Consider the following 27,905-nt stretch of genomic DNA (forward strand, 5'->3'; position numbering starts at 1 on the left):
TGAGAAGAGAATAAAGTGAGAAAGGGAAAGGACGGGGTAAAATGCCACACAGTTACCACTGCTGGTTATCAGAACTTGCAATTTATGTCCTGTGAAAAACATGGGGAAATAACTGAAAGTCAGAAGGGAAGAGTCAGAAGGAAGTCAGAAGAAAGTGAGAAGGAAATAACTGAAAGTCAGAAGGGAAGAGTTACTGGCCATGATATCATTAACTCAGTTAATATAAAATATTAAATGCTCACAAATGGGAGACTTGTTTGTTAAGCTGCTGGTAAAGGGGTGGATTCTGGTATAAAATGACATGGTTCCACTTTGACAGGTCAGATTTGCTGGCCTTTAGTGTGGTTCTGTCCAGACCAGGAGATCCTCAATTCTTTGTGATTAGTGTGACCTTTTCCCCTCAGCCTTTCTGGTTAAGGTACAAGAGAGAGGATATAAATTTAGCTGTAGGATGCAAGGAGCCTGAAGACACTCAAGATGAAGTTTCCAGATCCTTTTGATGCACTGTTGACCATTTTCAGGCACTTTTCCTCTTCCCTATGTTCTGGACTCTGAGCTATTCATTAAAAGGGAAGAAAGAAAAGGCAGTTCCCTGTAGCTGAGGCACTTAATCATGTTTGGGAGCTCCAGATGCAGCCCCTGAATGAGCCCAGTCTGAGGCTGGGCTCTCCCCGGGGGATATTAGCGGCTCATCGTTCGCACACCCAGCTCCTGTAATGACGAGTGGGATTATCGGAGAAAATCCCCCCTGCACCAGCGAATCTGAACTCCAATTCACAAAATAAAACAGCTGGATTAGCACAGGCAAGGCCAAGTTATCTGGGGGAGGAGTACATCACACCCTGTGAGCAGAGCAGGCATGGCCTGAGCAGCGTTCCATGGTTTGTCTGACCATGAAACGGTCTGAGGTTCTCTTGGTTTGTGTGGGGGAAGGACTTCACAAAACCCTCCTGGAAAATGGCTGGTTTTAGAGTTTCTGTCGATGATCCTGTATGTGAGAAACTTTGAAAATTTAAAGAGGTTTATTAAACCTTGACAAAAATACAACAAAAGGACTATATAAGGAAAAATTCACAACTGCCCTTGTGGATACCACATGGCCGGTTCATCTCCAAGACTGATGCTCAGTCTTTTATACCCCTGGGGGTTTGTGATAGATGAGTAATGCAATGATTAACTCCCACAGTTAATAGACAAATCTCATGTATATAGGTTAAGAAAAGTTTTATAGATTTATAGTTATGTTGTACCCCCTCATGTGGTTATCAAGGGACAGCTGGGTTGGGACACCTGGGAGGGCTGAGTTGTCACTGTGGAACATCTGACCTCCAATGAGGATTTGAGGAAGAGATCTCCACCACTGGACAACAAAGAAGGGGTTGATGGACAGAACTTTGGGATGAGTTAAAGGGTTAAAAAGGGAAAAACCTCCATTGTGAGAGAGCTGAGGACATGGTGAGGAAAATCTTTTGCTCCCAGCGCCGTAACCCTTTTTCTTTATTCAATCTTCTGTTGTATCTTTGATAAGGTTTAATGAACCTTCCTAAACTATGAAAAGTGAGTAGCTATTTCTCACAGGCTGCATCAGCCAGCCCTGGCCCCTCCAAAGTCTGTCAGTCAGCTCTTCTGTGCCATTTATCAGTGCAGACTGCTTTGTACCTGGATTGGAGCTCAGGTGTTGCCATGTTCACACCCTAGGCACCCTCAAGCTTTTCCATTCCCACCTGCCCCATGCAAGGGACACCTGTGCAGCCTCTTTGTACCTGTCCCAGATAGCCACTGATGTCTGATGGCAACAATACAGGGGGGAAAGGGAACTGTGAGGAGAACAGGGAACATCTAAACTACAATAACATAACTGTACATCACTAAAGCTTTCCTTAATATTCACACAATAGTTATCTTTTAATTGTGAGAGCCAATAATCTCATTATGCTTCTATAACCTCTCTGAGTGTGACTTTATGGTAGAACTCTCCTTCTGACATTCAGTGAGCTCACACCCCCCCCCCATGTCTTGGCCAGTGCTAATCATAATTGCTTGTTAATTGGAAAATGGTGAGGGAAATTGGTAGCCTGCTATAGAATGAAATATTCCATGGACATCTGGAGTTAGATGCATATATCCAAGGGGTGTGAAATAAGAAAGCAATTGTCTATGTCTCCAGGGAGCTGTAACCCTGTCAGTAATATATTTTTTGTCCAGAGATGTAGCAGGAAGGATGCCTGCTCCTTGGAAAAGTATGGACAGCATTGGTATTGTCAGGAAAATTAATCCACAAACATCAGAGGTTTATGTCCAAAAAGGAGACAGAGGAGTCTTTTACTTTATTTGAATAAAGGGAGAGGTGATGGGAAATTCCCCTGGGGTCTCAAATTTTTGGAGGACACAGCCTCCTTTTTATCCCAATTTCCTGGGCACATTTCCCTTCTCTCTTTCCCCATGGCTGAGGTACTTGAGAGGTTCAGACTTCCCAGAACACCTGATACCAAAGATTTCCCTCTAATCTATAACCCTCCTTTTAATTTTTAATTCCTATAGAATTTAGGGTTTTTCCAAATTGTTTCTTTGATCTTTCAATATCCAATTTCATTCATCAGCAAACCTACAGTTTGTTTGTAAAGCAAATATCTTCTTCCATTAATCAATCAGTGGAATCCTTCCCATTGTTTCTTTTATCTCTCAGTGCTGGTTTTATCTACCAGCAGACACACAGCCTGTTTGTAAAGACAAATCCCTCATTCCTCCCAGTACTGAGGTAAGGGATCCTCCTCCTGCCCTGTGAGGGCCAAGGACACAGAGTGTCACTCAAGGCTGATGTGAGTGGAGCCCACCAAACATGGGCGGGAGGTGGCTGGGCAGGTATTTCACCACCTGAAATGTCAACCAAGCTTCAGAGTTTAAAAACTTCTCATCTACCCTCCACAATGAGAATTCCAGATGCATTTCCATCCCATGATTTTCAGTTAATCTTCCACTGGTTTGTGATTTTTGAGGAGATATAGATTGAATCCAGGCATGCTAGCTCAGCTGAATTTCTGAGTGGTAGGGGTTTTTATGTTTGTTTATTTGTTTAAAAATAATTTTTTCCTTTGAAATTCCTTCAATACCAAAGGGTAAATGGATTCTTGGGCACTAATTTAAGATATTGCTACTAATAATAACCTAATGCTTGCTGTTTGTCAAAAGCTGAGAATCAGCACTGATGAAAGATGAAACTGCCCCAAGTTTCTTGGCAAAAGTGATGGAGGCAAATATTTCAGAGGTCACTTCAATTCTGAAATTTGCTTCCTCAGAGATTGTGCTGTGGTAACATTTGCCTTCTAGATGTTATCAGAGAAGCACTGGAATTTCATAGTAACTGAAATGAAAGCATTTTAGGATGTAGAGTCTGGCTGTTGGAGATATCCCTGCCCTGCTGTTCTCATTAACCTTGCTGGTGTTGCAGGCAGTCTCTGTGCAGTTCAGGTCCAGCCTTTGTCAGTCAGCATCTTACATCTCAAGCTCAAAATGATTTGGTTGTCCTCATTCACTGATAACACACTTGACTCTTGTCCTATTTGTTATCTGTTGGCTCTTCAATAAGATTATGTGTATTTTTCTCTCTTAAAAAAAAAAAAAAAAAACAAACATAACCCCAGGCTTGCTTGTGCATTAGTTAACTTTGCAAGTTAAATAGTGCTCTCTCATTTAGCAGCATTGCTGCAGGAACACCAAGAGACCACTCAGAACAGAGCCCTCTGTGGGCATGGAACAAACTCCCACTGCAGCAGGACCTGCCAGGTAGCAGCTTCTGCAGCCCCAAACATTCCCTTTTTTGCATGGGAATAATGGAGACTCTGAAGAAATGCTGCATTGGTAGATGCTACAGCTCAAAGGCAGCAATGTAGGAAATCAAAATACCTTTTAGCTTTTCTGTGCACATTTTGATACCATCCTAATTTTGATATTGTGTCATTCTTGCACAGCATTAAACTCCTGTTGCTTTTGATTCTTAGATGAGTTCAGCTGCTCCAAATTTACCCCCTGTTCCTAGTCTGGAATTCTGACCTGTATCTTACTGGGTGGAGCCGGAAGGCTGGACCCAGACACTGGTAGGAAATTTATTTGTGCTTTTTTTCAGCTAAACTGAATCTGGCAGCATCTTGAGAGCAGCTGTTGATGTGTGGTGCTCCTGCAGTTGGTGCCTCTCCTTGGGGTATCTTGGACCTCAGGGAGAAGGAATTGAAATATCTTTTTATTGGGAAAATAGGGAGCTTGAAGGGGGAGAGTGTCCTTTTGAAAGCAGAGGCTGTGGAAGCAGGTGGCCTGCTCTCCTAGAAGTCATCAAGTGGCTGCTGTGATCTCAGATCAGAAATGAAGTGCCTGTTTCTGTGAGCAGGTGAAAATACCCCAGGATATGGTCAGATTTCTAAGAAGTTTCAACACCTACTTACTCTGCTTCTGTCCTTATCTCCCTCCAGCAATCACAAGTCATGTGGAACACCTTTTTTCATGGAATTGAGCTGCAGGTTGAAAACCCCTCTGCAGTAGATTGTGAGCAGGTTGCTGCTTTGACTTTTCAATTTATATCACTGAAGACAAATTTTATTAGTAAAATCTTGGGCAACTCAGCAGTGGATTTTTAGGCTCTGACTGGGTGCCTAGAGCTGCATTTCTTTGAACTGTCTTCTAGAGGAACTGCAGCTGTATAAATGGATGAAGACTGTGGAAAGAAACTATAAATATGGCTTTATTAAGGTGGGTTTTTAAATCAAAGTGACTTTTTGAAATATTTTAATGAACCCTAAAAACTATTTTGCAGTCCTTTCCAACAGTTATGTTACTTTTTAGCAGTGGAAGAGGAGGGGGATGTTAGTGAGGGAAATGTGGCCATTGCATCTGTGGCAGTGCCTTTTCCATGGACTTGGCTGGACAGAAAACTTCAAATGTCCAGGGGCTAGAATGCCTCTTCTGCTACTAATTTTCATGGTGTAAAGTGTAGCCAGGTTTCACAGGGATACCACTGGGATGGAGTTGTGGAGTGAGGAATTTGGGGGCATTTGAGACATTTCCTGTTGCCTTGAAGCTTTTTCAATGGGCAGTGCTTTACCAGGAATGTGACAAACCTACTCAGTGTATGTTTTCCTTGCTGGAAGTAAATTGGAAACAACAATTTAGCACAAAAAAAGAAAAAAAAAAGAAAAAAAGAAAGAAAAAAAGAAAGAAAAGTGCAAGCAGCAAGCATTGCTTGCTGATGGTTTAGTGCCTTCTATTCCCCCTGTGTTCTTGTCCCAGAGAGTTTAGGATCTGTGCTTAAGCACACCTGGCAGGTTTCAGGATTCCACAAGCCAGCTGGTCCTTGGTGTTGGCTGTGCTGGGAGTTAGTGGTGGGCTCAGTGAGCACCACTGAACTGTGCTTCCTCAGCAGCTGGGGCTGGGAAACTCCACGGTGGGGCTTCACATCAGAAAAGACACATCCATTCCAGCTTAAACACACATCTCCACATCCCGGTGACTCCAAACCTGGCTTCAGTGAGCTCCAGAGGGCCTCAGAGTGAAACAGGCAGAGAGTGGAGGGAGATGGGTGGTCAGTGGAAAGTCAGGGCTAAACCTCTGGCAGTTCTGTCTTGCTCATCTCCACCATAACACCACTGGGCAAGGTTCCTCACTGAAGGCCATAGCATGAAGGAAATAATTCAGGAAGCTGCTCAGTAGTATTGCAGAGTGTACAAATTGCTGAGATGGAAGCAGTTTTTCCTCTGGGTGTGTGCACATGGACATGTCTGTGTAAATGAATGTGTAAAAGGCACTGGAGTGCATCATCCAGAGGTGGTCTGAGCTGGGATTTCCACTCAGCAGAGCCTGATGTGGGGAGGCTTTTTAGCAACTGCAGTGTTCTGTTTGGGGAGGTGTTCCAGATACACAGTACTATCATGGTAAAAATGATTTTGGCACAGAGGTAAGGACCTCTCTTTTAATTCAAGTGTCACATTTTACCCGCTTGCAGTTTCCTGCTTGTATGTTTTGGCTTTTGCCCAGCACCTCAGGCTATGTGTGCTCATCTGGTTTTGATAAAACATTGAACTTAGACAATACATCTTCTTGGACATTTCTTCCTGTTAGATTCAAGTGTGATACAAAGCAACCAGCACTTGATCAGTAGCAGACACTGTTTTTATCAAGCATTGTTGGATGTTCATTAGCCATGAAAGGACTGGAGAGAAAACTTGCCACAGGACAGGTTGGTGCTTCTCCTTCCTTAGCCACCTCAGTGGCTGCCTGTTGGGTGCTTTTTGAAGCCCATGTTCACATACTAGGCTACAATATCCAAGTTATTTGGCTGGTGTTTATCTTGCCTCTTTCATAGTTTGTTTGTCTGCTAAAAGAGATAAATGCCTCTGAGATTTTGGACAGTGGCAGATGAATGGGAGTAGTAACCTCATTAAAAATCATCTCCTCATCCTGACATTTAGGTAGCATTTGAGAATGCATTGCAGTAAAATGTTGGGTGAAAAGATGAATAAAAATTGCATTTCTCATGGTGTGCCCAAGGCCACTATGCCTGGCCCTAAATTTTGATGTTTACCCTTACTAAAACATCTGCCTGAGAACTATGAGCACCAATGCTTAAAACTTTAAGGACTTGGTGGTGCCCCAAACCCACCTAGAGGAACCTGTTCTGTAATCTGTGACCTCTGATATGACTGTGAGTCCCTGAGCCTCTGTAACACCCTTCACATCCCTGATATATGCAAGGAAAAGATGCACCACATCCATGTTTGTTAGGCAGGGAGCTAAAACATGAAATAAGGCATTTATCTGAAGTTCATCTGTCTGCCTGCCTCCTTTTCACCTGGGCTCCCCTTGGAGGAGGGAAAGGAGAGATATCTCCAGAGGCTGAGCATGATTTCCATGCCTGGCAAGTACACCAGAGGTTGCAGTGTCACCACATGGTGTTAGTGATGCTCAAGGAGCTTGGGATGGCTGCCCTGTCCCTCTGTCAGCACCATTTCTCGTGGAGAAATTGCCTGAATTCCAGTTCCAGGGGAGCTCTTCCTTGCAGCAGGGCACTGTCCCTGTGCTGTGCTGCTCCTGGGGATCCTGGTGCTGTGCCAGGACAGCAGCTCCCACAACCCTTGCTGTGGTGTTGGTTTCAGTGCTGGCACCCAGTGTCCAGCTCACAGCTCTTCCAGCAGGAGGAAATGGGTGGCATTCCATGAAAACCTTCTGGATAAGCTGGTCCTGGTGCTCTTGGGAAGCCTGAGTTGCACAGGGAGATAAAAGACACTCAGGCTTGCAGAGCAGCATCATCAGAGCATTGGCCTGACCCCAGGCTCTGACAGACGTGTTTATCCAGCATGAGGGAGGCTGGAGGCACTGCAAGGACCTCTTTGTTCTCAGCTTTTTTATCTCTTCGTGTCTCATCTCCCTTCCTTCCCCTGGTGGACCGAGATGAAAGTTGTGTGCACCCCTCTGCAAGCTTCCTCAGAGATCCAACTGAAATACCTCATCCTTGGAGCACATGGCAGGGCTGAGCCATTGAACCTATTCCACTGGAGGCTCACAGCCCCAGAGCTTTTTTTGGTCTTGTTTCTGGGCTTATGGATATTCAAAACTGAGATTGAACACTTAAACTTTTATGGGAAAGGCTGGTAGAACTTAATGTGCTCTTTGGTTTTCAGCAGATTTTTTTTTCTCAATGTGGAACTGAGTTTTGCCATCTTGCTGCAATACTATACTGCAATAAATAAATGCAGTAGAATCCCATTTAATTTGTTTGAGTTGCACCCCCTAAAATCCTCTAGGCTATTTGAACAGATTACAAACCAAACCCCAGAGTTTTTCCCTAATTTTCCAGCTGTGCAAATCCATCCTTGGATATTAAAAAGACTAATTCTCATTATACATTTTCTGTCTCCTCTATCATGACCAATTTGCTAGAAAAATCAAAGATCTGGTTCTTGGAATGTTGTTACTAACAAGTGTTTTTTTAATCATATCTTAATCCTTAAAGGCAGGAGATAACTCTCAGAGTAAAAGCTGCCTGCAGGTTTCCCAGTGACACTGAAATACCTGATAGACCCTCACTAAATCTGTCTCCAGGTCCAGGCATTAGAAGGCAGCTGACAATTTCCATTAATGATACGTAGGATGAGGGGGAAATCCAACTTACACTCCCTGTATTGGTTGTTGTGATGATTGAAATGTGGTTTTATTTTTGCCTTTATCACATGTACATGGAAAAGAAGAAATACATAGCAGAGGTTCCATTTTTTTGAAGTGTCACTCATCTGAGCCATCTCTGGTGTAAAAAATGAAGTTGCTTTTACAGAAACCATACAAAACCATTGTCAGGGCTTATATGAAATACTGTTGTGTCCTAATAATAACTTCTAGCTGAAAAATCTTGGCATCCTGCAGCTTAGGAAAGGGTTTTAAAATTCACCTTCAGTTTTTGGGCAACAGGCAAAACATGTGGCTCTGTTTAGGAGCTATTTTCGTTAAAGCTTGACAATACAGGATGATAAAATACAGCTGCATTGTTTAAACTTTCAATTTAATTTCTGGTTTGGGTCCAAGCTGTTTCATCAATATGGCGCCATTCATTTCAAAACAAAGCCCTTGGAAGGGTCTCCATTACCCCACCATTGATCAAGAGGGTGTTAAAATGTACAGCCTAATTATGTTCCTGGCCTGTTTGGAATTCCAGGATTGGATTTTTATAACTGTCAAATTTGCAATCAGGGTAACTTTCCATGACAATTAGTCAGAATTATTAGTGCTTTCCTTGCCAGGGAGTTATAACTGATGGTGGTGGCTCACTTTTCAAGGCTCACTAAGACTCAAAGGCAACATATATCTTACAGAAGAGCCATTTGACTGCAAAATTGTCTGCACTGAACTGCACCCGAGCCTCTACTACTGTTACAGTCATTTTTATCAATCCTCTAGGGCTGAGTTGTGGCTACAACCTCTATTACAAGCTCTGTACATAGAATTACCACTGGGTTCTGCCTTGTTGCAAGGTGGGACTCAAGAAATTGTGACATGAGGAAGCTCATCCTTGAGTATTTCACTCAAGCTTACCTTGGTGAAGGCTGGTACTCAAAAGGTTGCTGATTTTGATCAATTATTCCTTTGAATCTTTAAAATTAGCCAAGAAGAAACATCTCTACAACCTGAGGAAGGTTAAATCCTCTCAGCCTGATACCTGACTCCTGTCTGTGTGTAAGGCTGAGTTTGTGCTAAACCTGAGATGTTTGCCCAGGTGGGAATTCCTTCTTGGTACAGCTCTATACAAAATATTCAAGGGAAAAAATAAAGAAGAAAACAGTTACAACAACAAGCAAAGCCAAATCCAAAGACATTAAAGACATTATCCACCCCTTGCTGTCTAATGCAGCACTTTGCAGATGTGGTTCCTCAGCCCAAATGCTGGTGCATGAGGGTATTTGCTCACAGGAGAACAAACACTGGCAGAAAAGAACAATCACTGAGCCTTGCCTCCTGTGCTACATCAATTTTGGAGGCAGCTGTTTGAGATGCAGCTGACCTTGTGCTGATATGGGCAGATTTTTGATGAGCTGCCTGGCATGGCAAGCAATGACCATGTCCTCATCCCTGCAGGAGCTCAATCAGCCCCTTCCTTCCCAGGGGCTGCTCCAGTCACCCCTCCATGTGCCTGCTCCTCCTCCCACCCTGCTCTGCCCTTTCTGTCCCACTGCCACAATGGAACAGCTGCATGGTTTAAGGAATTGATCTCCTTAAAAATTTATCTCCTCGAAAAATTACCAATTACTATCTCCAGATTGGGTTATTTTTCATCTTTCTCCTTTTTATTCTGGCAATGTCCTTCCATGACCTGCAGGCACTCATTCTAAAAGCCAAGGTAGCAACTCAAACAGTTAAACTTAAGCACAAGTGGCTTAAGCACCTCTGGCTTTCCCCAGGCAGCCAGAGCCTACCTTTTTCTCTTAGGACATCTCTTTTCCTCTTAGGACATCTCTTTTCCTCTTAAACAATTTTTATTTTTTTCCTTAGAACACCTCTTTTTCTCTTAGAAACACCTGGAACATCTCTGTGTCCTCTAACATGTATTTACCTGGACAGTCATGGGATTGTTTTTGACAAAAAGATCTGGAATTTTGCTTTATTGGTACAGGTTCCAGGTTGCTCATACCCCTAATCCTGCAGAACGTTTGCCCGGGAAGAAAGAGGGATTGTACTCAATTTTGCTTAATTAAATCAACCTAAACTAATTGTCAGCTAATAAAATAGTGTTGGTCAGCTCATAAAACAGAAATGAAGATTAAAAGAGCAGTTGCCATGAACAGGTGGTAACTCTGTTTCCAAGTTAGACCACATTACTCTCTGGCACAGAATCTCTGAGAATACCTCATATTCCAGTTTTTTTTCAAAAAAATGTTTATGAAACTTATAAAATATAGAGCTCATTTTATAACCAATTTTCTATCTCACCTGCCAAGAGCAGTGAGGGTTGAGCCAGCACAAGGCGGATGCAGAGTTTTAGGCAGATGTCCAGAAATGGATTCTCTGCACAGGGCTGTGGAATACATTTCTACCTTTGACTGGCCTTTCTGTTACCATTCTTGAGGTTTGGTTTTTTTTTTCTTTCTTGTTGCTATTACAGAAAAGACCTAGCAAACATTTTCTTAATGTCATTGATCTTGACCTGACACTGTTGTGCAAAGGGAGAAACTCTGTTCTCACTGTGGATGCTGTTTAACTCTAGATGTATCTTGAGTTAGTTAACAGGATCCCTCTGGATTTGGCCTTTAGTATTTTTGTTGACTCTGCAGATCTTGCAGAAGGCATTAAACATTTATCTAATTTCATCTGGAAAAGACTAAACTGGAATCTTTCTCTGCTTCTCAAAGTAGAAGCAGAACTCGGTGGTTTGAAGTTGCTGTTAATGGTTGAATGATGAAAGAAAATTTATTGCATAGTGATTATTTTATTATTGGGATAAGAGTGCAAAACCATATGGTTTGGAGCATTTTGTTATGGCTTGCAGGTAATGTGGATGCTCTTAGTGGTGCAGGGCTTCCAGCACCAAAGAAATTTGCCATTTTCTGTGACCACCCATTCCCAAAAATCTCATGCAGGATGTGCTTGGTTGCTCTTAAGTCCTCAAACGTGAAAGACAAGATTAATTTTCCTCCCTTTCACTCAGGATCAAAGTGGTGCCTCGGTGCAGCTCCTCAGGCTGCACTGACAGTGTCAGAGCACAGGGGAGGCTTCTGCCAGACTTGGGGTTCAAATGTGAAGCTCAATTCTTGTTTCTCTGCACTCCTCTTGCAGCTGATGTGTCCTTCCCTGGCATGCAGGGCAGCTGTTGTGGCCAAGGGTAACCAGATTTGAGGTTCTTTGGGATGAGGGGGTCCCAGTCATTGGTTTCTCTGGGTCTGGATTGAAGGCACTTGAGACAGTAGTTCATGTTCAAACTCAGGTGTTTATTATTTCTTATCAGTAAAACAGTCTCACTACTGTGAGTTCTGCAGCTTTTCATTAGAAGGCACACAGGAGTGACACAGCAGAGCTGGAGGAAAGTTAAAGCATCATCCTCCAAAGAAATGTGTGTGGTCTTTAGTGACTCTGTGAGGGTCCTGAGGGGCTCCAGACATTGCCCAGATTGGCACTGGTGTAAATGCACCAGCACCTCCTGTTCCTGCCAGTGAGGATGAGTAGGACTGTGAGCAAATTGGCTGCTCAGCTTCCCAGGCCTCTGCACAAACCCATCCAGGACCCCAGACTAACAAAAACCACATTCAAAGCAATTATCTGATCTTGTTTGGTTGGTTTTAATGCAATGTTTCTATTCACTGGTACAACAAACACACTCTTGTAAACTCTTGTAACAGTTGTTTGCAGTTAGTATCTTCAAGATGGTTTTGTGTGTGTGATCATGACTAATATCCATCACTTCAGTGGGACTGTCACCCTCTGCTGCTGGGGGAAGTTTTTCCTACTAAAACAATTATTTTCTCAGCTTGTTTAGCATTTTTCTTTTTCCTTTTATTGCCCTTTTAGTCACAAAACACAGATACAGATTTGCTCATATATTTCCAGATGAAAGTGCTTTGTGATTCACAGACCTAAATAATTAGGTCTTCACAGACCTCAGACTGGTTGTAAAGGCAGTTGGAGTCATCATCTCTGGCTTTACACTTGGAAACAGAAAAAGTCTGTAGAGGGAAGGTGACCAAACCAGCTGAGAAGCTCTGTAGTGTACTCTGTTTTTCTAAGCATTAGGAGATGCTGCTGTGCCCATACTGCTAAAGGCCTTCCCCTCTTCTTAATCCCCTCTCTTTTTGTCACAAACATCATTTTTAGTACATGCACCAGCAGCTGGGAAGGTGCTGGATTCTCCTCCCCATGGCTCACCCAAAACAACAGCAGCTGCTCTTCTTCCTGGCGCCTGGGACCATTTATTCCCCATTGTGGGTGATGGAAGCAGTGACTGCTGTTACCCCAAAAACCACCCCAACCCCAATCCCTGGCCCTTTCACACTGAGCCAGGGTGGATGCTGCAGCCTGTTCCCTCCAGGAGGTCTCTCTGAGGCTGTATTTCCTGGAATTGTATTTCCTGGAAGTGCCACCTATGAATCAGAGATGACACAGAGTCGTATCAGAAGGCAAATAGCAAAAGTCCAATTTATTTGATCCTCTCTTCTTTTTAGACCTTAGTTTGCCACAGGTGGACCTGATTGGTCATTTAATCAATGCATTTCACATGCTAGACTAATTAACAAGACACTGTAAATGTCTTTTTATAAACATTTGTAAACAACCTCATGAGAAAACCAGCAAAGCAGATTGTTAAAAAACCACCTGCAGATGATTTTAATATTTGACTATCACTGTTTATCTCCAGCTCCCTAAAGTTTCCCAGGCAATTCATGGCAAAACTTATCCTGCTTTCTCTCTCTGTGGCCAGGCTGTCACATCCTCACTGCAAGCACCATCTCCAGAGGAGTTTTGGGGCAGTTTTGGGGCTGGTGGAGCCTTTGGGAGGGCAGTGTGTGCTGTGCATGCCAGGGCTGCTGCTGGCCCAGGGGTGATGGAGGTGCTCCTGTTGCTCACCCAGGCTTGCATTGCCCCCCCAGCTGAGGGAACTTTGCCCTGCTGAGGCAGAGCTGTGCAGGGAGAGGCTTTGCCACCAGCAGTGCTCATTCCCTGTCTCAGTGCTCATTCATTCTCTGCCTCAGTGCTGGTTCCCTGTCTCAGTGCTCATTCCTTCCCTCTCTCAGTGTCATCCCCTGTCTCAGTGCTCATTCCCTGTCTCATTCCCTGTCTCAGTGCTCATTCCCTGTCTTAGTGCTCACTCCTTGTCTCAATGCTCATTCCCTGTCTCAGAACTCACTCCCTGTCTTATTCCCTGTCTCAGTGCTCATTCCCTGTCCCAGTGCTAGTTCCCTGTCTCAATGCTCATTCACTCCCTCTCTCAGTCTCATTCTCTGTCTCAATGCTCACTCCCTGTCTCATTCCCTGTCTCAGTTGTCATTCCCTGTCTCAGTGCTCATTCCCTGTCTCAGAGCTCACTCCCTGTCTCATTCCCTGTCCCAGTGCTAGTTCCCTGTCTCAATGCTCATTCCCTGTCCCAGTGCTCATTCCCTGTCCCAGTGCTAGTTCCCTGTCTCAATGCTCATTCCCTGTCTCAGTGCTCATTCCCTGTCCCAGTGCTAGTTCTCTGTCTCAATGCTCACTCCCTGTCTCATTCCCTGCCTCAGTTGTCATTCCCTGTCTCAGTTGTCATTCCCTGTCTCAGTTGTCACTCCCTGTCTGAGTGCTCACTCCTTGTCTCCCCGCAGGTTCCTCTGGCCCCCAGCTCGGCTCCTCTCCCAGCCAGGACCGTAAGTGGCACCATGGGCAGACCCCAGCAGCCTGGGGGAGGGGGGGCACTGCCAGCCTGGGTTGTCCTTTGCTTCTGGGAGGGGGGCTGTGAGTCTCTGCCTGCTCTCTGCCTCAGTTTCCCTCGAGCATCTGGAAAAGGAATGGCCTGATTCTCTCTGGGAACTGCCCAGGAGGTGCCTGATGAGCACCTGGGAAAGGCCACCCTGCTTTTACTTTCCTCTTCCTTGCTGGGTTCACTGTCTGAGAGAGGACACCAGGCTCAGGGCTGTCTTAGGAGACCTGTTGTGCTGTCCTTGCCATTAAAGCTCATGCTTCTCTTTTTCCCAACCTGCTTCTCATCAATCTTTTGGGGTGGGATGTGAGAAGAGCCAGGAATGGGTTTATCTGGGTTGAGTCCTCAGAGGGAGGGTGGCTGTGGCCTCATTTGCAGTTGCAGGCTCTCCCTTGAGGTTCCTCAGCCATTGGCATCCAGCAGCCTGGTGTCTCCTTGTGTCTGAGTGTGTTGGAACAGCCTCCCTGAGAAAACCAAACTGGTTTTAAAGGTTGAAAGTGGATGAAATCTGATTTGTTGCTTGCTGGTGCATGAGCTGTGTGTGGTAAATCCCCAAAATGATGTTAAAAATTGCTTCAGAGTTCTCTGGTGCAGATTTAATTTTAGTCATTCAGCTTCCAAATGATGCTCTGATTTTAGGATGTGGGCTAAACCCTTTGGAAGTATGGGGCCAGGCAGCAAGGCAGAGACAGTGGTTATGGGTTGGATGTAGTTATGTACTTTTTCTACACCCTGGTGATCTGCATCCCAACATTTTAGGACTGTCACTTCAGGCAAGGTGGGCAGGTAATAACAGTGTTATATTTACCACTGGGAGGCTTTCAGAAGTGTGAGGAGCTGCTGCTGTGTTTCCCAAAGGCACAGGAAGGTCTGTGTGTTTTCTTTCACACTGCAATGTTCCTCCTAAGCACTGCAGCACACAGAGAGCTGCAGATGCCTCTGGCTGCACTCAGGCACTTCCAGCCCTTCCCAAGGTGGGTGTCTCTGCCTGGCCTTTGCTATTGGCTCTTTCTGAGGCTTCAGCCCATTAGAAACTTTACTTTCAGGGAGTGAAGTGGAATTTAAGCTATCTGAATACAGTCCTTTGTGTCAAATCAAGTGATTTGTTAAAGTGAGGCCAGATTTGTGGGGAGAATCAATCTTTTTTATTAGATCAACTGATGTGGAAAAAGCAGACAAACTTGCAGGCATATTAACCCCTCTGCTTGCCTGTGCTTGTATTTCAAGAATGAAGAGACCTGTGTGCCAGGGGAGGCTGTGATTTAGGCTGTTCCTCCACAGTCTTGGTCTGAACACAGGCATGGATGGTATTTTTGGGTGTACACTTTTTGGGGAGAAAGCCTTTTCTCCCTCTGTACTTGGACACTAGATGTTACTACAGAACAAATAATGGGCTCTGCTCTGCAGCTGACTCATTGTGCAAGTCTGGGGCTAATTACTGAATCCCTGTGTGCCTCCATTTCCATCTGTAACATGTCACAGATGCCCACCATTCATAAATCCCTTTCAGATTTCCAGATGAGGTGCTGTGTAAGTGTAGACCAGCATTAGTTTATGCATATTGTGCTGGAGGATAACACAAACCACATGCAGCAGAGGAGCCTCACAGATGTGTCTCCTTCCCCTGCAAAAGGCAAGGCCCAGGCTGATGATTTAGCACAGCACTAATTGGGCTAAAATAGGAGATTGCTTTTGTACTTTTGCAATTGTCACCATTCAAGTCCTCATTTACCAATGGTTCTTGGAGGAAGCCCAGTGCTTCCCTTTGAGCTGAGGAGAGCTGCAGTGCCTTGCCTTTGGCAGCACAGCAATTGCCAGCAAACACCCCCTGTGCCCTCATTCCCCACCTCTGGAGAGGGACTGGGCCATGCCCTGGTGGGAATGTGCATCCTGCTCGGCCTCCAGCTGCACTTTGCACATTTTTGCTGGCATTTCCTAATCTCCAAGCAGAGGCATTTGTTTGCAGTGCCACTCCTGGGTGTTGCACACCCAGGAATCCTCATTTATTGATAAGAAAAGCTGTTCCCATGGCTGCAGGCGAGTGAGGGCCTGGCAGCTGTTCAGCATTAAGTCAGTTCTCAAAGTTTAAAGGATCTGTGGGCTGTGATGGTTTGGGTTCAGGCAATTAACTCTGGTGAAGTGCCTGAGAGTGTCTTGCAGACACATTTCATGGAGAAAGATGAACTTAAACAGTTAAGAGCTTTGATTTGATGAAGTGCCCACAAGTTTCTGTATGGTACTGTTGGGGCTAAACTCAGTGGGTACAAAACCTAAGAGCTCTCTGACTGCAGGAGAATTATGGTTGTTTCTTCCCATTGCAATCTGGCCCTGTGCTTGTTTTGAAGTGGCAAAATCACCCCTGTTGCCAGCAGGCACCAGTGACTGTGCATTGGCCTCTAAAGCTCAGGCTGTGTCATTTAAAGCCCTGCTTGGAGCTTTTTTGTCAGTGTATTGTTGCCTGGTGCTCAGAAGTGACTGTTGATGGTGTGGGGTTGGAGGTGTCTCTGGAGGTATCCAGTTCCTTCTTGCTGTATTGCAAGCAAATTGCACCATTCTGAGTTTATCCATTTTGGACTCTTCTCCCTGTTCCTCATCAGTGCTCAGAGGGAGGGTCAAAATTCATTGTCAGAACCTCCACAGCTGTAAAAGTACCATAATATTGAAGCAGAGTGTGTGGGGTGACAGGCTGGGAGAGAAGATTGGCTGACACCCAGCCTTACCCAATGCTTGCCATGCTCCCCACATGTTAGGCCTTCTTTCATGGGTCTAAACTTGCCATTTAAAGCATTTTTAAGGAGAGTTTCAGGGTGGAATCATCTAGAACCTCAAAATGAGGCTCCTCAGACTGCCACCAGGATGAGGGCTCTTGGGGACATGCTGTGCTGTTTGTCACAGGGCAGAGAAAGGGCAAATAGGCAAATGGTGATTAAAGTCTTAGTCCCATCAGAAAGTGAATAGATCCCCATGTTGGGAAGTGTTTAGTGAGATTTGATTAAAACAACAGAATGCAGTAATCCTGGAAAACATTTTGATTATGAATATCCTTTGATTTTTTTGAATCTAAAATGTTGGAGTTGGAGGTGTAGCTTCTTTAGAAGAGTTAAAAATCTGAAGCTGAAACGTGCCTGGCTAAACCCAAGCAGATATTTCCTCTACTAATTTTCCTTCACCCAGAAGTTAACAAGGCAACAACAGAAAACAAACCCAAACAAAAAGTCCTTTGCACAGCTCTGTGCTCCCCAGTAATGGGATGCAAATGTTACTACCTTGTTCTTCACATGATGGAGACCAGAGGATGTGAGGGATTTGCTGGGTCCCCTGAAAGCCCAGTGTCCCTGGGTGTCCTGGAGAACAAAATCACAGCTGCAGAGAGATGTGGGAAGGATTGCTCTTGCTGCTGCTCACATCTGTAAGGACCATGCAGAGCTCAGGGGGATTTAGATAAGGGGTAACAGCAGCAGGAGGCAGTGAGGGTCCTTGAGGGATGTCCTGTGTGACCGTGTTCACAGGGGTCTGAGGATGAGGGAAGAGATGAGGATCTGACTCCATGTTTCAGAAGGCTCGATTGATTATTTTATGATATATATTATATTAAAACTATACTAAAAGAATAGAAGAAAGGATTTCATCAGAAGGCTGGCTAAGAATAGAGTAAGAAGGAATGATAACAAAGATTTGTGGCTTGGACTCTCTGCCTGAGCCAGGTCACTGTGATTGGCCATTAATTAGAAACATCCAACATGGGCCAATCACAGATGCACCTGCTGCATTCCACAGCAGCAGATAATCAATGTTTACATTTTGTTCCTGAGGCCTCTCAGCTTCTCAAGAGGAAAAATCCTAAGGAAAGGATTTTTCATAAAAGATGTCTGCGACAGTCCTGGACCTGTGAGCCACCCCAGCCCAGCTCCAAGTGCTCACTGGTGCTCACTGGCCTTGTGCAGGGCTGGGGAGTTGGGTGAGGGCTGTAGGGGCCCTTCAGAGCCCCAGGGAGAGAGGGAAGGAGTGGGGGAGAATGGACAAACAATGGTGTGGTGATCCTGAGGCTGACAAGCTGACATGGGAAATCAAACCTTTGCAAAAATGCCTCTGGCAATAGTGATAATAACAATCATCATCATCATCATTGTGCATTTGCTGGAGAAAGAATGTGCAAACAGTATTTTGATGTTCAGGAAGCCAAATTCTTCTGAATTCTGACCATCCTTTTCAGTGGCTTAAAGAGTTCTTTTCCTTACTGGCCTTTCAGCTGATTTTTTTGTCTTGGCTAAAGGAAACCAGGGTTAAATGTTCAGTATGAGGAACAACTAGAGCTTGACTGAGCATCCTGAATGTCACAGGTCTGTGGGTTGCAGGGACTTTGAGCAGAGAGGAGATGTCCAACCCTAGAGATGCCCTGCAGCTCTCCAGCCCCAAGTAATAAAACCCAAAGCAGGGGTGGATTTTGAGGTCAGAAATCCCAACTGGAAACAAGATGAATATTTTCTATCTATCTAATGGTTAACTTTGGATGCAGTTCACTAAGGAAACCTTGCTTGTCTGGCTCTGTAGTGTCTTTATGAAACACAAACCCCAGCTCAGCACACATTGCTTGGCTCCAGACTGTGAGAGATTCCCTGTCCTGTGTTACACAGGTGCAGAACCAATATTGTGAGAGTCCCTGCAGACATCACTGTGAGCCTGATTCAGATGTTTCCTTTTGTCCTGTCTGCTTCCTTATTTCATCTTACACTGCACCATATTTTGACTGCATTTTCCCTGTGATTGCTTCTCCCAGCAGGGAGAGGCAGTCTGCTTTGTGAGGGATGTGAAGCCATCTCAATGTGAAAGGCAGTTTTGAGTGTAGTGGAGTTTCTGTGTGTTCTTCTCTGGGTCCCGTGAAGTTTCTCTCTGTGTCATAGAGCAGGGATTAAGGAGAAATGAATTCAGCTCGGTGATGGTGGGATCAGACATGGGATTTTGGCATAGTGAGGACTGCACTCTGTAGTGTTTTCCCTGGGAAGGAGCCCCAGGCCCTGTGGACATCCTGCCCTCAGCTTCCTTTGCACTGCACCTCATTTTCTCCCAGAACACTTTCTTGTAGTCACTAAAACTCCTGATCTTCTTTTTGATTTTCCTTCAGTTGCATTTCATTTGATGATACCTCCTTTTTCAGAGTGTTTGTAAGAAATTCTTTTCTCTTTCTGGGATTTGAATGGATCAGTTTTGGCAAGCTTTGGTCCATGTCCCTGAACTTGCAGTCTGCTTTGTGAGGGATGTGAAGCCATCTCAATGTGAGATGAAATTTTGAGTGTGGTGGAGTTTCTGTGTGTTCTTCTCTGGGTCCCATGAAGTTTCTCTCTGTGTCATAGAGCAGTGATTGAGGAGAAATGAGTTCAGCTCAGTGATGGTGGGATCAAACATGGGATTTTGGCATAGTGAGGACAGCACTCTGTGGTGTTTTCCCTGGGAAGGAGCCCCAGGCCCTGTAGACATCATGCCCTCATCTTCCTTGGCTGGAAAACCTGTGGAATCCCTCTTTAAATCTGGGAACTTTCAATCCAGTTTAGATTTGTCTTGCTGTGAGAGGTTTCTAGATACATATCATCCTCCCGCCTGTGTTTCTTTATTTTCTGTCCTTTTATTTGCTTTGTCTGCTTTGCTGCCATGCCCTGTGAACCAGGGCAGGGTTTGTTTGGTGCAATATCAAAATTATTGAGTAGCCCCAGTGCCACCAGCATCACTTGGTGCTCCAGGATCAGCAAGGCTTTAGCAAACATGCTGGACAGGTAAAATCTTTGTTTTCAGGGTAACTTCAGTCAGGGTGTGTTAGTGAAATGTCCTTGTAAAAATAAAGATGATGCATTTCTATCCAAAAATGTTGCATCAAAACCCAGCCATTCCCTGCTAAACCTTCCTCTGGCAGATGGAGATGGATTGGACATGGATCTCACAGCTGAGGGTTCCCTGTGAATGAATGATCCTGATCAAATTCCCAATGCTGACAGAGCACCAGCCTCACCAGCAGGATGGGGAAGAGCACAAATCCCCAGGCTGAGAGGAACTGTGGATAAAATTAGTGACTGGGGTGGGAATGTGCATGTGTGAAATCTTAAATGAAACAAGGTGAGTGTTTAAGAATAGACCTGGGTATAATGAAGGGGTTTTGAATTGATTTGCCAAATAAAAAAAAAAAGGAAAGCAAAATTATTTGGGAGAATCTGAAATGGAAAATTTTCAGGTTTTGACACAGTGTAATAACTAAAATATGGGTTTGGGTCAACCAGAATTGTTTCTTTTGACCCAAACAAAACCATTTATTTTCACTTAAGACTGTATAATATATAATTTATTTTTAATTTAAGCAAGATTTGAAAAAAATGCTATTCAAAACTTAAGGCTGAAACATTTAACTCAGAAGGTATGAAAAATAATTTAATAAAAACCCCTAGAGCTAATATTGCAAAACTTTTAAAAATTACACCCATTTTTTTCACTCGCAACAATGTACCAAATTTTGTGTAGCTTCTTGAATTGTAGTTTTTACTCCAATAACTTGGAGTAATTTGCATTTTGTGGTAAACTTGCTTTTCACTCGGTTTTGCTGAGGTTTTCCTTACAGACATTTCAAAATCACTGAATATCCTGATAATGAAAAAACATTTATTGTTTGGTTATGGGAAAAAAAAAACCCCTTTTCCTCTTTAAGAAGGGAAAGAAGAAAGTAGACATGAAAATGAAGTATGAACACTTTACAAGAGGAAAAGGATCAGATAGCAGTTCTCATAAGAAAGGAAATCTGAGCTGCTTTTTAAAGATAGCCAGTAAAGTTAAGGGGAAGGGTTGTTATAACAGAGATATGAGAGACATTGCAAATGGGGGAATTTTGGCAGTGATTGGGGTCTCGTAGCAGAGATGGTGAATTATCTGGAATGAAGGTAAAAAGGCAGAAATATTCTGGAGGTGTTCTGTTTCATATTGATAGGCAACCTAATAACTCACAATTTCCAGGTGAGGATAAAACATTCCAGCCTGCAAAATCCTGATGTGAAAACTGTGGGAAAGAACAAACCCACTTTGATCAAAGATACCATCTTTAAGTTGCTCTGAGCTCCAGGTTCCTGATGTGGGAGATGTTTTAATTGTGCTGATGAGCAGGATGAGTGAGATGTTGTGGGGCTCTGCCAGTCCAGAGTGGAACCTGGATCACAGAATGGTCTGAGCAGGAGGGACCCCCAAAGAATCAGAGTCTCACTCTTGAGTGAACAGAAGTGTAAATGCAGGGGGGAAACCTGGATCACAGAATGGTTTGAGCAGGAAGGAACCCAAAGGATCAGAGTCCCATCCTGAGTGAACAGAAGTGTAAATGCAGGGTGGAAGGTGAGGCTGTGGCCAGGATGGAGCCTGCAAGGTTTGCCAGAACACAGATTTGGTGCAGCTGGACATGGGAAGTGTTGGGAGAAGAGGCAGTGAGTGCACAGCCCCGAGGCTGCCAGAGCTCCAGGAGAGCTTGGACACCACTCCAGGGATGCCCAGGGTGGGATTGTTGGGTGTCTGTGCAGGGCCAGGAGCTGCACTGGATGATCTTTGAGTCCCTTCCAGCTGAGGATGTTCTGTGGTTTACAATGCACACAGCAAATAAATATCAGGGCAGTAAAAACAGAGCAGTGGAGTCTTAATAATCCTACACTAAACAAAACTCAGAGAGCTTCCCCTTGCAGAAACAGCTCCTGCTCTGGCTTTACTGGGGCTGGAGCTGTGGCCAGGGTCAGAGCCCTTCCCTCCCTTTGATTGCTGAGCCTTTGCTCCTCAGGCCAGAGGCTACTGGGTGACAGAGGTGTCCATCCCCTCCCTGCCTGCTGTCAGCCTTTCACTGCTCAAACCCAGTCACACACAGCCTGCTCTAAACAAGCACAATTAATAAAGCCTATCTAGCCAACATCTGACTCTCATTAAAGGAAATGTGTTGAAAAAACAGATCCCAGGTTGGCCGTGATTTATGGCCTGGGCCTGCTATCCTTCACAGGCACTGGCGAAAGCTTTTGCAAAGGGCCAGAACATAAACTACTTAAGGAAACTCAGTAACCATGTAAAAAGGCTGGAAGGGTCAAATCAGACAAATTAAAGAGAGGTGGAGATGCAGGCCCAGGCTGGCTGTCCCCCAGCTGGGGCCACCTAGGTAGGCACAGAAGATCCATGTTCATATTTCTGCTGTGGAATTTGACTTGAAATTCCTCCTGTGCCAGTGTCAGAAAGTGTCACTGCTCTTTTTCTGGCTAAAGTGTCCAATGTGTGTGGCAGTAAGGAGATGGAAGGGTCAATGGTCTGGTGGTGTCCAATAAAACATCAATGCATGAGATCCTGGGTGCTCACAGAGTTAATGGTGCTTCCTATTTCCCTTGGGAGTTTTGATTTCATCTCTTTGCAAAGAAACATGGTGCACTGGATGAATTTAGCTGAGTTCTTCCAGATTTGCTCAGAGACTGCTCTGAACTTGTCCTGGGGGAAGGTGTCTGCTGAGAAAAGCTGCTCTCCTGCTTGCTTTGACAGACCAAATGTTCTTGCAGCTGGGCCTTCTCGAGCTGTGTCACTGCTGTGTCAGGGCAGAGCTGTGGCTGTGGCGCTGCAGGAGCTGATGCTGCAGTTGCTGCACACTCAGAGCTGTTGTGTTCAGTTCCATGGAGCTGCTGTTGCCTCCCCAGAGCTCCAGCATGGGCTGTTGGCAGCTCTGGTTTGCTGCCCTGCCCTGGGATCACCCAGCCTGTTCTCTTTGTGCATGGCCATGCAATTGAAGTGCTGGACTAGATCAGATGGACAGGGAAGAGCTGCCAGGCAAGTTGTGGCACAAAAATTAATATTTTATTTGTTTCTCTGCATATATGTTACATTTGGTCCTTTGTCATCCTTTGACCTTGGATCATTTACATTAAGCTTTTACATGAAGCTAACAATGGATGAAAGGAAAGTGATCCCGGGAGGGGGGAAGTGCCTTGTTTGGAGTCTGAGCAGGTTGAAGCATGAGCTGCAGATGTGATTCTCAGTCCCTGGGCCTGCCTGTGTGCTATGCCCCATTGCACTGCAAGGCTGAAGTTTCTTGTAATAGCAAAATATGGTCTTGAAAAAAAAACTGGCTGCAAAGACTTTATTTGTTTAAACAAAGGCTTTGTGATTCCAGAATTCTCCCCCCTTTCATATGCTATAAACCACCTCCTCTGAAACACAAATTTTGGAGCAATCCATCAAGAAAAAGAGAGACAGAGCCTTGATCCCTTGACTTCAGTTGAGCTGTGCAATTTATATCTACTGAGCATCTGGCTGTGGGGAAACCAAAAGCTCTTTTAATATTCTGCAGAGACTCTGGGTGTACAAATGAGTGTGGGCTGTCAGAGCTGAGAAATGGGGCAGAGGTGCCAGGAGGTTTCTTTGCCTTTTCACACAAAACTGACCTGTGTCCCATGCTGAAAGCTGGGCTGGTTCCTCTTTGACTGCCCTCAGTGCCACTGTGATAACAGTGCTGAAATCATCAGAGCCCTGCTGGTATCAGGCTGTTACCACACTGTCCTTGTTAGGAACTGAGTGAGGAGTTTGAAGACTTGTGGGGCTTCCAGGCTTGAGAAACTGAATTGTGCAACTATTTAATAATGAAATTATGCAAAGCAGGAGTGCCAGGATAACAAAGCAGGAATTCCAGGTTAACAAAGCAGGAGTGCCAGGTTAACAAGGAACCTGAAGTCATCACTCTCTGCTTTAGGTCACTCTCAGGGGTGTATCCAGACTGGAAGCTCAGCTCAGATCTGGAGTGCTCAGATCATCTCCTGTTGGCAAAGCTGCAGCACTGGAGGCTGATCTTTAATCAAAGAGGGGTCGAAATATCAACTTGTGTGTCAGGGTTAAGGGGATCACAGCTGGTACAGAGTACCTTGGTTGTTATTTTCCAGCATGTGAAGTCTTCCATCTCTTCTCTGCATTAGGATTTTCCATTCCTGCAGTTGCATTCCAGCTGAAAGGAGGAATGGGAAGGGAGAGATGTGCTGGGACAGTCTATTGTGGAGACAGACTGGGTGTCACAGGATATGCTGGTACTGTCTCATGTTCATTATCTCAATTATTTATCCTCCCTGCTGGAATATTTCTAAAACAAATCCTACCATGTGTTTTGAGGTTGGGATTCGTAGAGTGAAATCACAACTCCTTTCTCAGAGTTTAGCTGGAAAAATACAAATCTGCCAACTAGGAATAGAAGAGAAATAAACTGTGGTTCTGTGTAGCAACAAGTGATGGATTTCTGCAGATATGGAAAGCGTCTGCTCTGCAGTCCCAGGTCAGAGAGTGTGTGCATTTGCCCCAGTGTTATATTTGTTCCATGAGAAATAATGATGTGAGATTCTCAAACTCTTCTAAGTAACACAGATTGCTTCCACCCTGATCAGAAAATTCAGCTTCACAGTCCCAGGCCTTGGAACCAGCAGCCATCAAGATCAGACACTAAATACTTCAGAGCATCATGCTCAGGGAAGATATTTATTAGCTTGATTTGTCACCACCATTCTCAGTGTTCCTGCAAGGACAGCTGTGGATTCCAGCCCCTGAAGAGTCCTGCAGCCCTGAGCATTCATCTCTGCCTTCCAAAGCCTTGTCTGCCTGTTGGTCAGATAAATAAATGTCACATGGATTTGTTGGCAGGACTCTTGCCTTAGTAAGGTCTTTTGCATGAAGATATCCACTTTCTGGATTATTTAAATGTCTTTTGGGCCCAGTCTAAGTACCTTGGGTGTGGATCTGGGTTTCCAAGCATTTCACAACAGAAAGGGTCAGAGATCAAATCCAGCCTGAATTCAAGTAGTTCTATTTCTGACCTAGGCTGTTTCAACATCACTGCCATGAAGATCACATTAGTGATCAAATATCACATGCAGTGACACTGCTGGGTTCTTTCCTCTTCTGTCACTGTGTCCATTTCAATCAAACCTTTCCTATTGCAAATGCACTTGAGAGGGCTCTTTGAGATGCTCTTCAAGAGCAGAGAGAGCTGCTGGACTGGTGCTGGTTCTGAAGCCTGTCCTTCCCCTGGGGAGCTGATTGATTCATCCCTGTGCACAGGGGTGGTACAAACACCTTTTTTAATGAGCTGAGCTCTCCAGAGGGACCTGAAGTGCTCAGTCCATCTCAGAGATGGTTTCCAGGCAGTTCAAGTCAGTCTCTCTAAACCTGTGGGAGTTACTGATGTCTGCAAGCCAGCAGAAGTGAGAATAGGACTCTGTGTTTTATTTGCTCTGTAACACATCTGGTGCCTCTCTTGGCTCCTGGGAGCACTGGATTTATTCACTCTTATCTTTCTGTGGGGATGAGCAAGATCAAAAGACTGAAGCCAGTTCCATACAGGAACCAATTCCCTGTTTCACACACCACAAGCAGATCCAGACCAAACAAGCCTCACCCATTTCCTTCCCCAAAGGACTGTGCACTTATGGCACTTGCATGTTCATGGGTCCATTCAAGCCAAAAGAGATTGCCCAAGATCTATTGCAGAAAATAAAAATAAAGTCCATGTCAGTATTGACCTGTGAGGAAATCCCTCCATCTGAGTGTTCCTGAAGCATCAGATGCTTTTTCTGCAGAACGTTGTATATTATGAGGGGGAAAATCTATGTCTGGCTCCTTTGGGAAGCTACACAGCTCCTCACAGAGGGCCAGTGTGAGAATTCCTTTGGAAAGTGGATGCAGTGGGTTGCTGTTAGCACTCAAACAATCTTCTTAGCCTGTAAATCACCTGGGTGGAACAGCCCAGCTTCCTGTTCTTCCAAGCCATGCACTCAAATCTTTGCATGGCTGAGAGCCACCAGGGCAGGCAATGTGCTCCACAAAGCCAGCAAGAGACTGGGGATGGGAGGGGTCCCCCGGGGGGCCTTGTGCAACAGGGGACAAATCTTGTTGGGGGGACAGCAGAGCTCAAATATTGGGGTGTTCCCTCAGGGCAGAATCCATGTTCACCCATTCCTTGCCATAGAGAACCTTTGGGTTTCCCCACCATCCTCTGCATCCCTGCAGCCTCAGCTGCACCTGAGCAGTCTGTAGGGGCTCAGGAACTGCAGGACAACATTCCCAGCCCTGTGGAAGCACAAGAGTTAAATTCTTCTGTGATGGTGTTCACAGGGGTTCTTGGATGAGGGAAGAGATGAGGATCTGACTCCATGTTTCAGAAGGGTTGCTTGATTATTTTATGATATATATTACATTAAAACTATACTAAAAGAATAGAAGAAAGGATTTAATCAAAAAGCTAGCTAAGACTAGAAAAGGAGTGGAATGAATAACAAAGGCTTGTGTCTTGCACAGAGAGTCTGAGCCAGCTGACTGTGATTGACCATTAATTGGAAACAATTCCATTAATTGGAAATCAATGTTTACATTTTGTTCCTGAGGCCTCTCAGCTTCTCAGGAGAAAAAATCCTAAAGAAAGGATTTTTCATAAAAGTTGTCTGCAACACCATACCAGCGTGCACCAGTGGCAGGATAAGTGTCTCTGTCTATGACAGCAGGCCATGCTGGTTGGCAGCATGAAAAAATCTTAAAACTGATTTTTATTTCATCTACCTTCTGCATTTTGGGACCTTCATTTCACACTCTGCCCCACTGAACATCCCCAAACAAGGTTCATGTAATGTGCCTGGTGAGCTGTGCACTGGATTTGAATATTTATTTTGCTCCATAACTGATCTTGACTCACTTTTCCATGAGCCCTGGATAAAGGGATCAGCCTGGAGCTGTGTGTGAGCACACAGAGCAGCTGGCAGAGTGACATGGCTGTGTTTTGTTCTCTCTGTGACATGAGTGTGTTCTGTTCTCTCTAGAGTGCATGAACTGCACCAGGCTGGCTGACATGAGCGAGAGGCTGAACACGCTGGAGGCCAAGGTAAGGAGCTGCCTTTATTCTATTCCACCAACATTTCCAAGTGTTTCTGGTGAAAAACACATCGAGTTGGCTGGCCTGGATTGATCAGTGCCTCCTCCTCTCTCCATGGCAGGGGCTGTGCCCCAGAACATGAGGCACTGTTTGCCCCTCGCCCTGCTCCTTCCTTCCCCTTCCCACATGGCTGCATCCCTGCCTCAGCCCAGCTCCTCCAAAATCCTGCTCAGACCTCAGAAACACCTTGCCAAGTGTTGCCATCATTTTTATTTACCCCTGTTTGCCTGTCCCACCTGCCCTCCCTCTGCTCTGCTGTATTTCTTCAAGTACAATCCAGTCCTGCTTTTTTTATCCCTTTTCTGAAGGGTGGGAGGCTCTCATACATACTTTAGTGGAGACAAATATTAGGGGGAGACCTTCACATTGTGAATTTGTTTTTTTTTCCCTACAAATAGTTTTAATTTCTACCTACTGGGATTCAGATAAATTGTTCCAGTCTAGCAACAAAGCAGCTGAGTCAGCATTCCCCTTTGATCTGTGGTCCCTCCTGTGGCAGCCCACTCCTGGCTGCTACTTATCATGCTTTGGTCCCTTTAAGGCATTTACTGCTGTTATTATTCATTAACTGATGCTTATCAATGACATAAAAGAATTTAGGGAGAAACCTTTGTGGAGGGAGGTGGTGGTTGTGTGGTGTTTTTGAGGCCAGTACATGATATTATGGTAATTTGGGAATTGTTTGTGCTGAAATGAAGTCTGGAGCCTCCTCAAAGCTGGGGGTCCTCTGGCAGGGCAGGACAGAGGGACAGGACAGAGGGACCCCTGTGTGTGCAGTCCTGAGTGCAGGTGAGCCACAGGCCTGGCCTCAGAGAGATGTGAATCAGCCCTTCCCTCCCAGGCTGGACCTTGCTTTGCTGTCCAGGATTTTCTCTGTCTGTCTGACTGGAAAAGGACAAGCAGAGGCTGTCCTGTCTGTCCTGTCTGTCCTGTCTGTCCTGCCTGTCCTGTCTGTCCTGTCTGTCCTGTCTGTCCTGCCTGCCTGTCCTGTCTGTCCTGTCTGTCCTGCCTGTCCTGCCTGTCCTGTCTGTCCTGCCTGTCCTGCCTGTCCTG

The 27,905-nt window shown here is 45.0% G+C and overlaps 1 protein-coding gene across 1 annotated transcript in view; it reads left to right on the forward strand.

Moving 5' to 3' along the window:
- Window positions 1-27,905, forward strand: part of COL26A1 (collagen type XXVI alpha 1 chain) — a 165,822-nt gene that overhangs the window by 98,961 nt on the left and 38,956 nt on the right. Inside the window, exon 4 of the mRNA XM_058037866.1 lies at window positions 26,740-26,801. Coding sequence (XP_057893849.1) covers window positions 26,740-26,801 — 62 coding nt within the window. The remainder of the gene's footprint in view (window positions 1-26,739; window positions 26,802-27,905) is intronic.

The sequence above is a fragment of the Melospiza georgiana genome, chromosome 19 (genome assembly GCF_028018845.1).
Source record: "Melospiza georgiana isolate bMelGeo1 chromosome 19, bMelGeo1.pri, whole genome shotgun sequence".
Taxonomy (NCBI): Eukaryota; Metazoa; Chordata; class Aves; order Passeriformes; family Passerellidae; genus Melospiza; species Melospiza georgiana.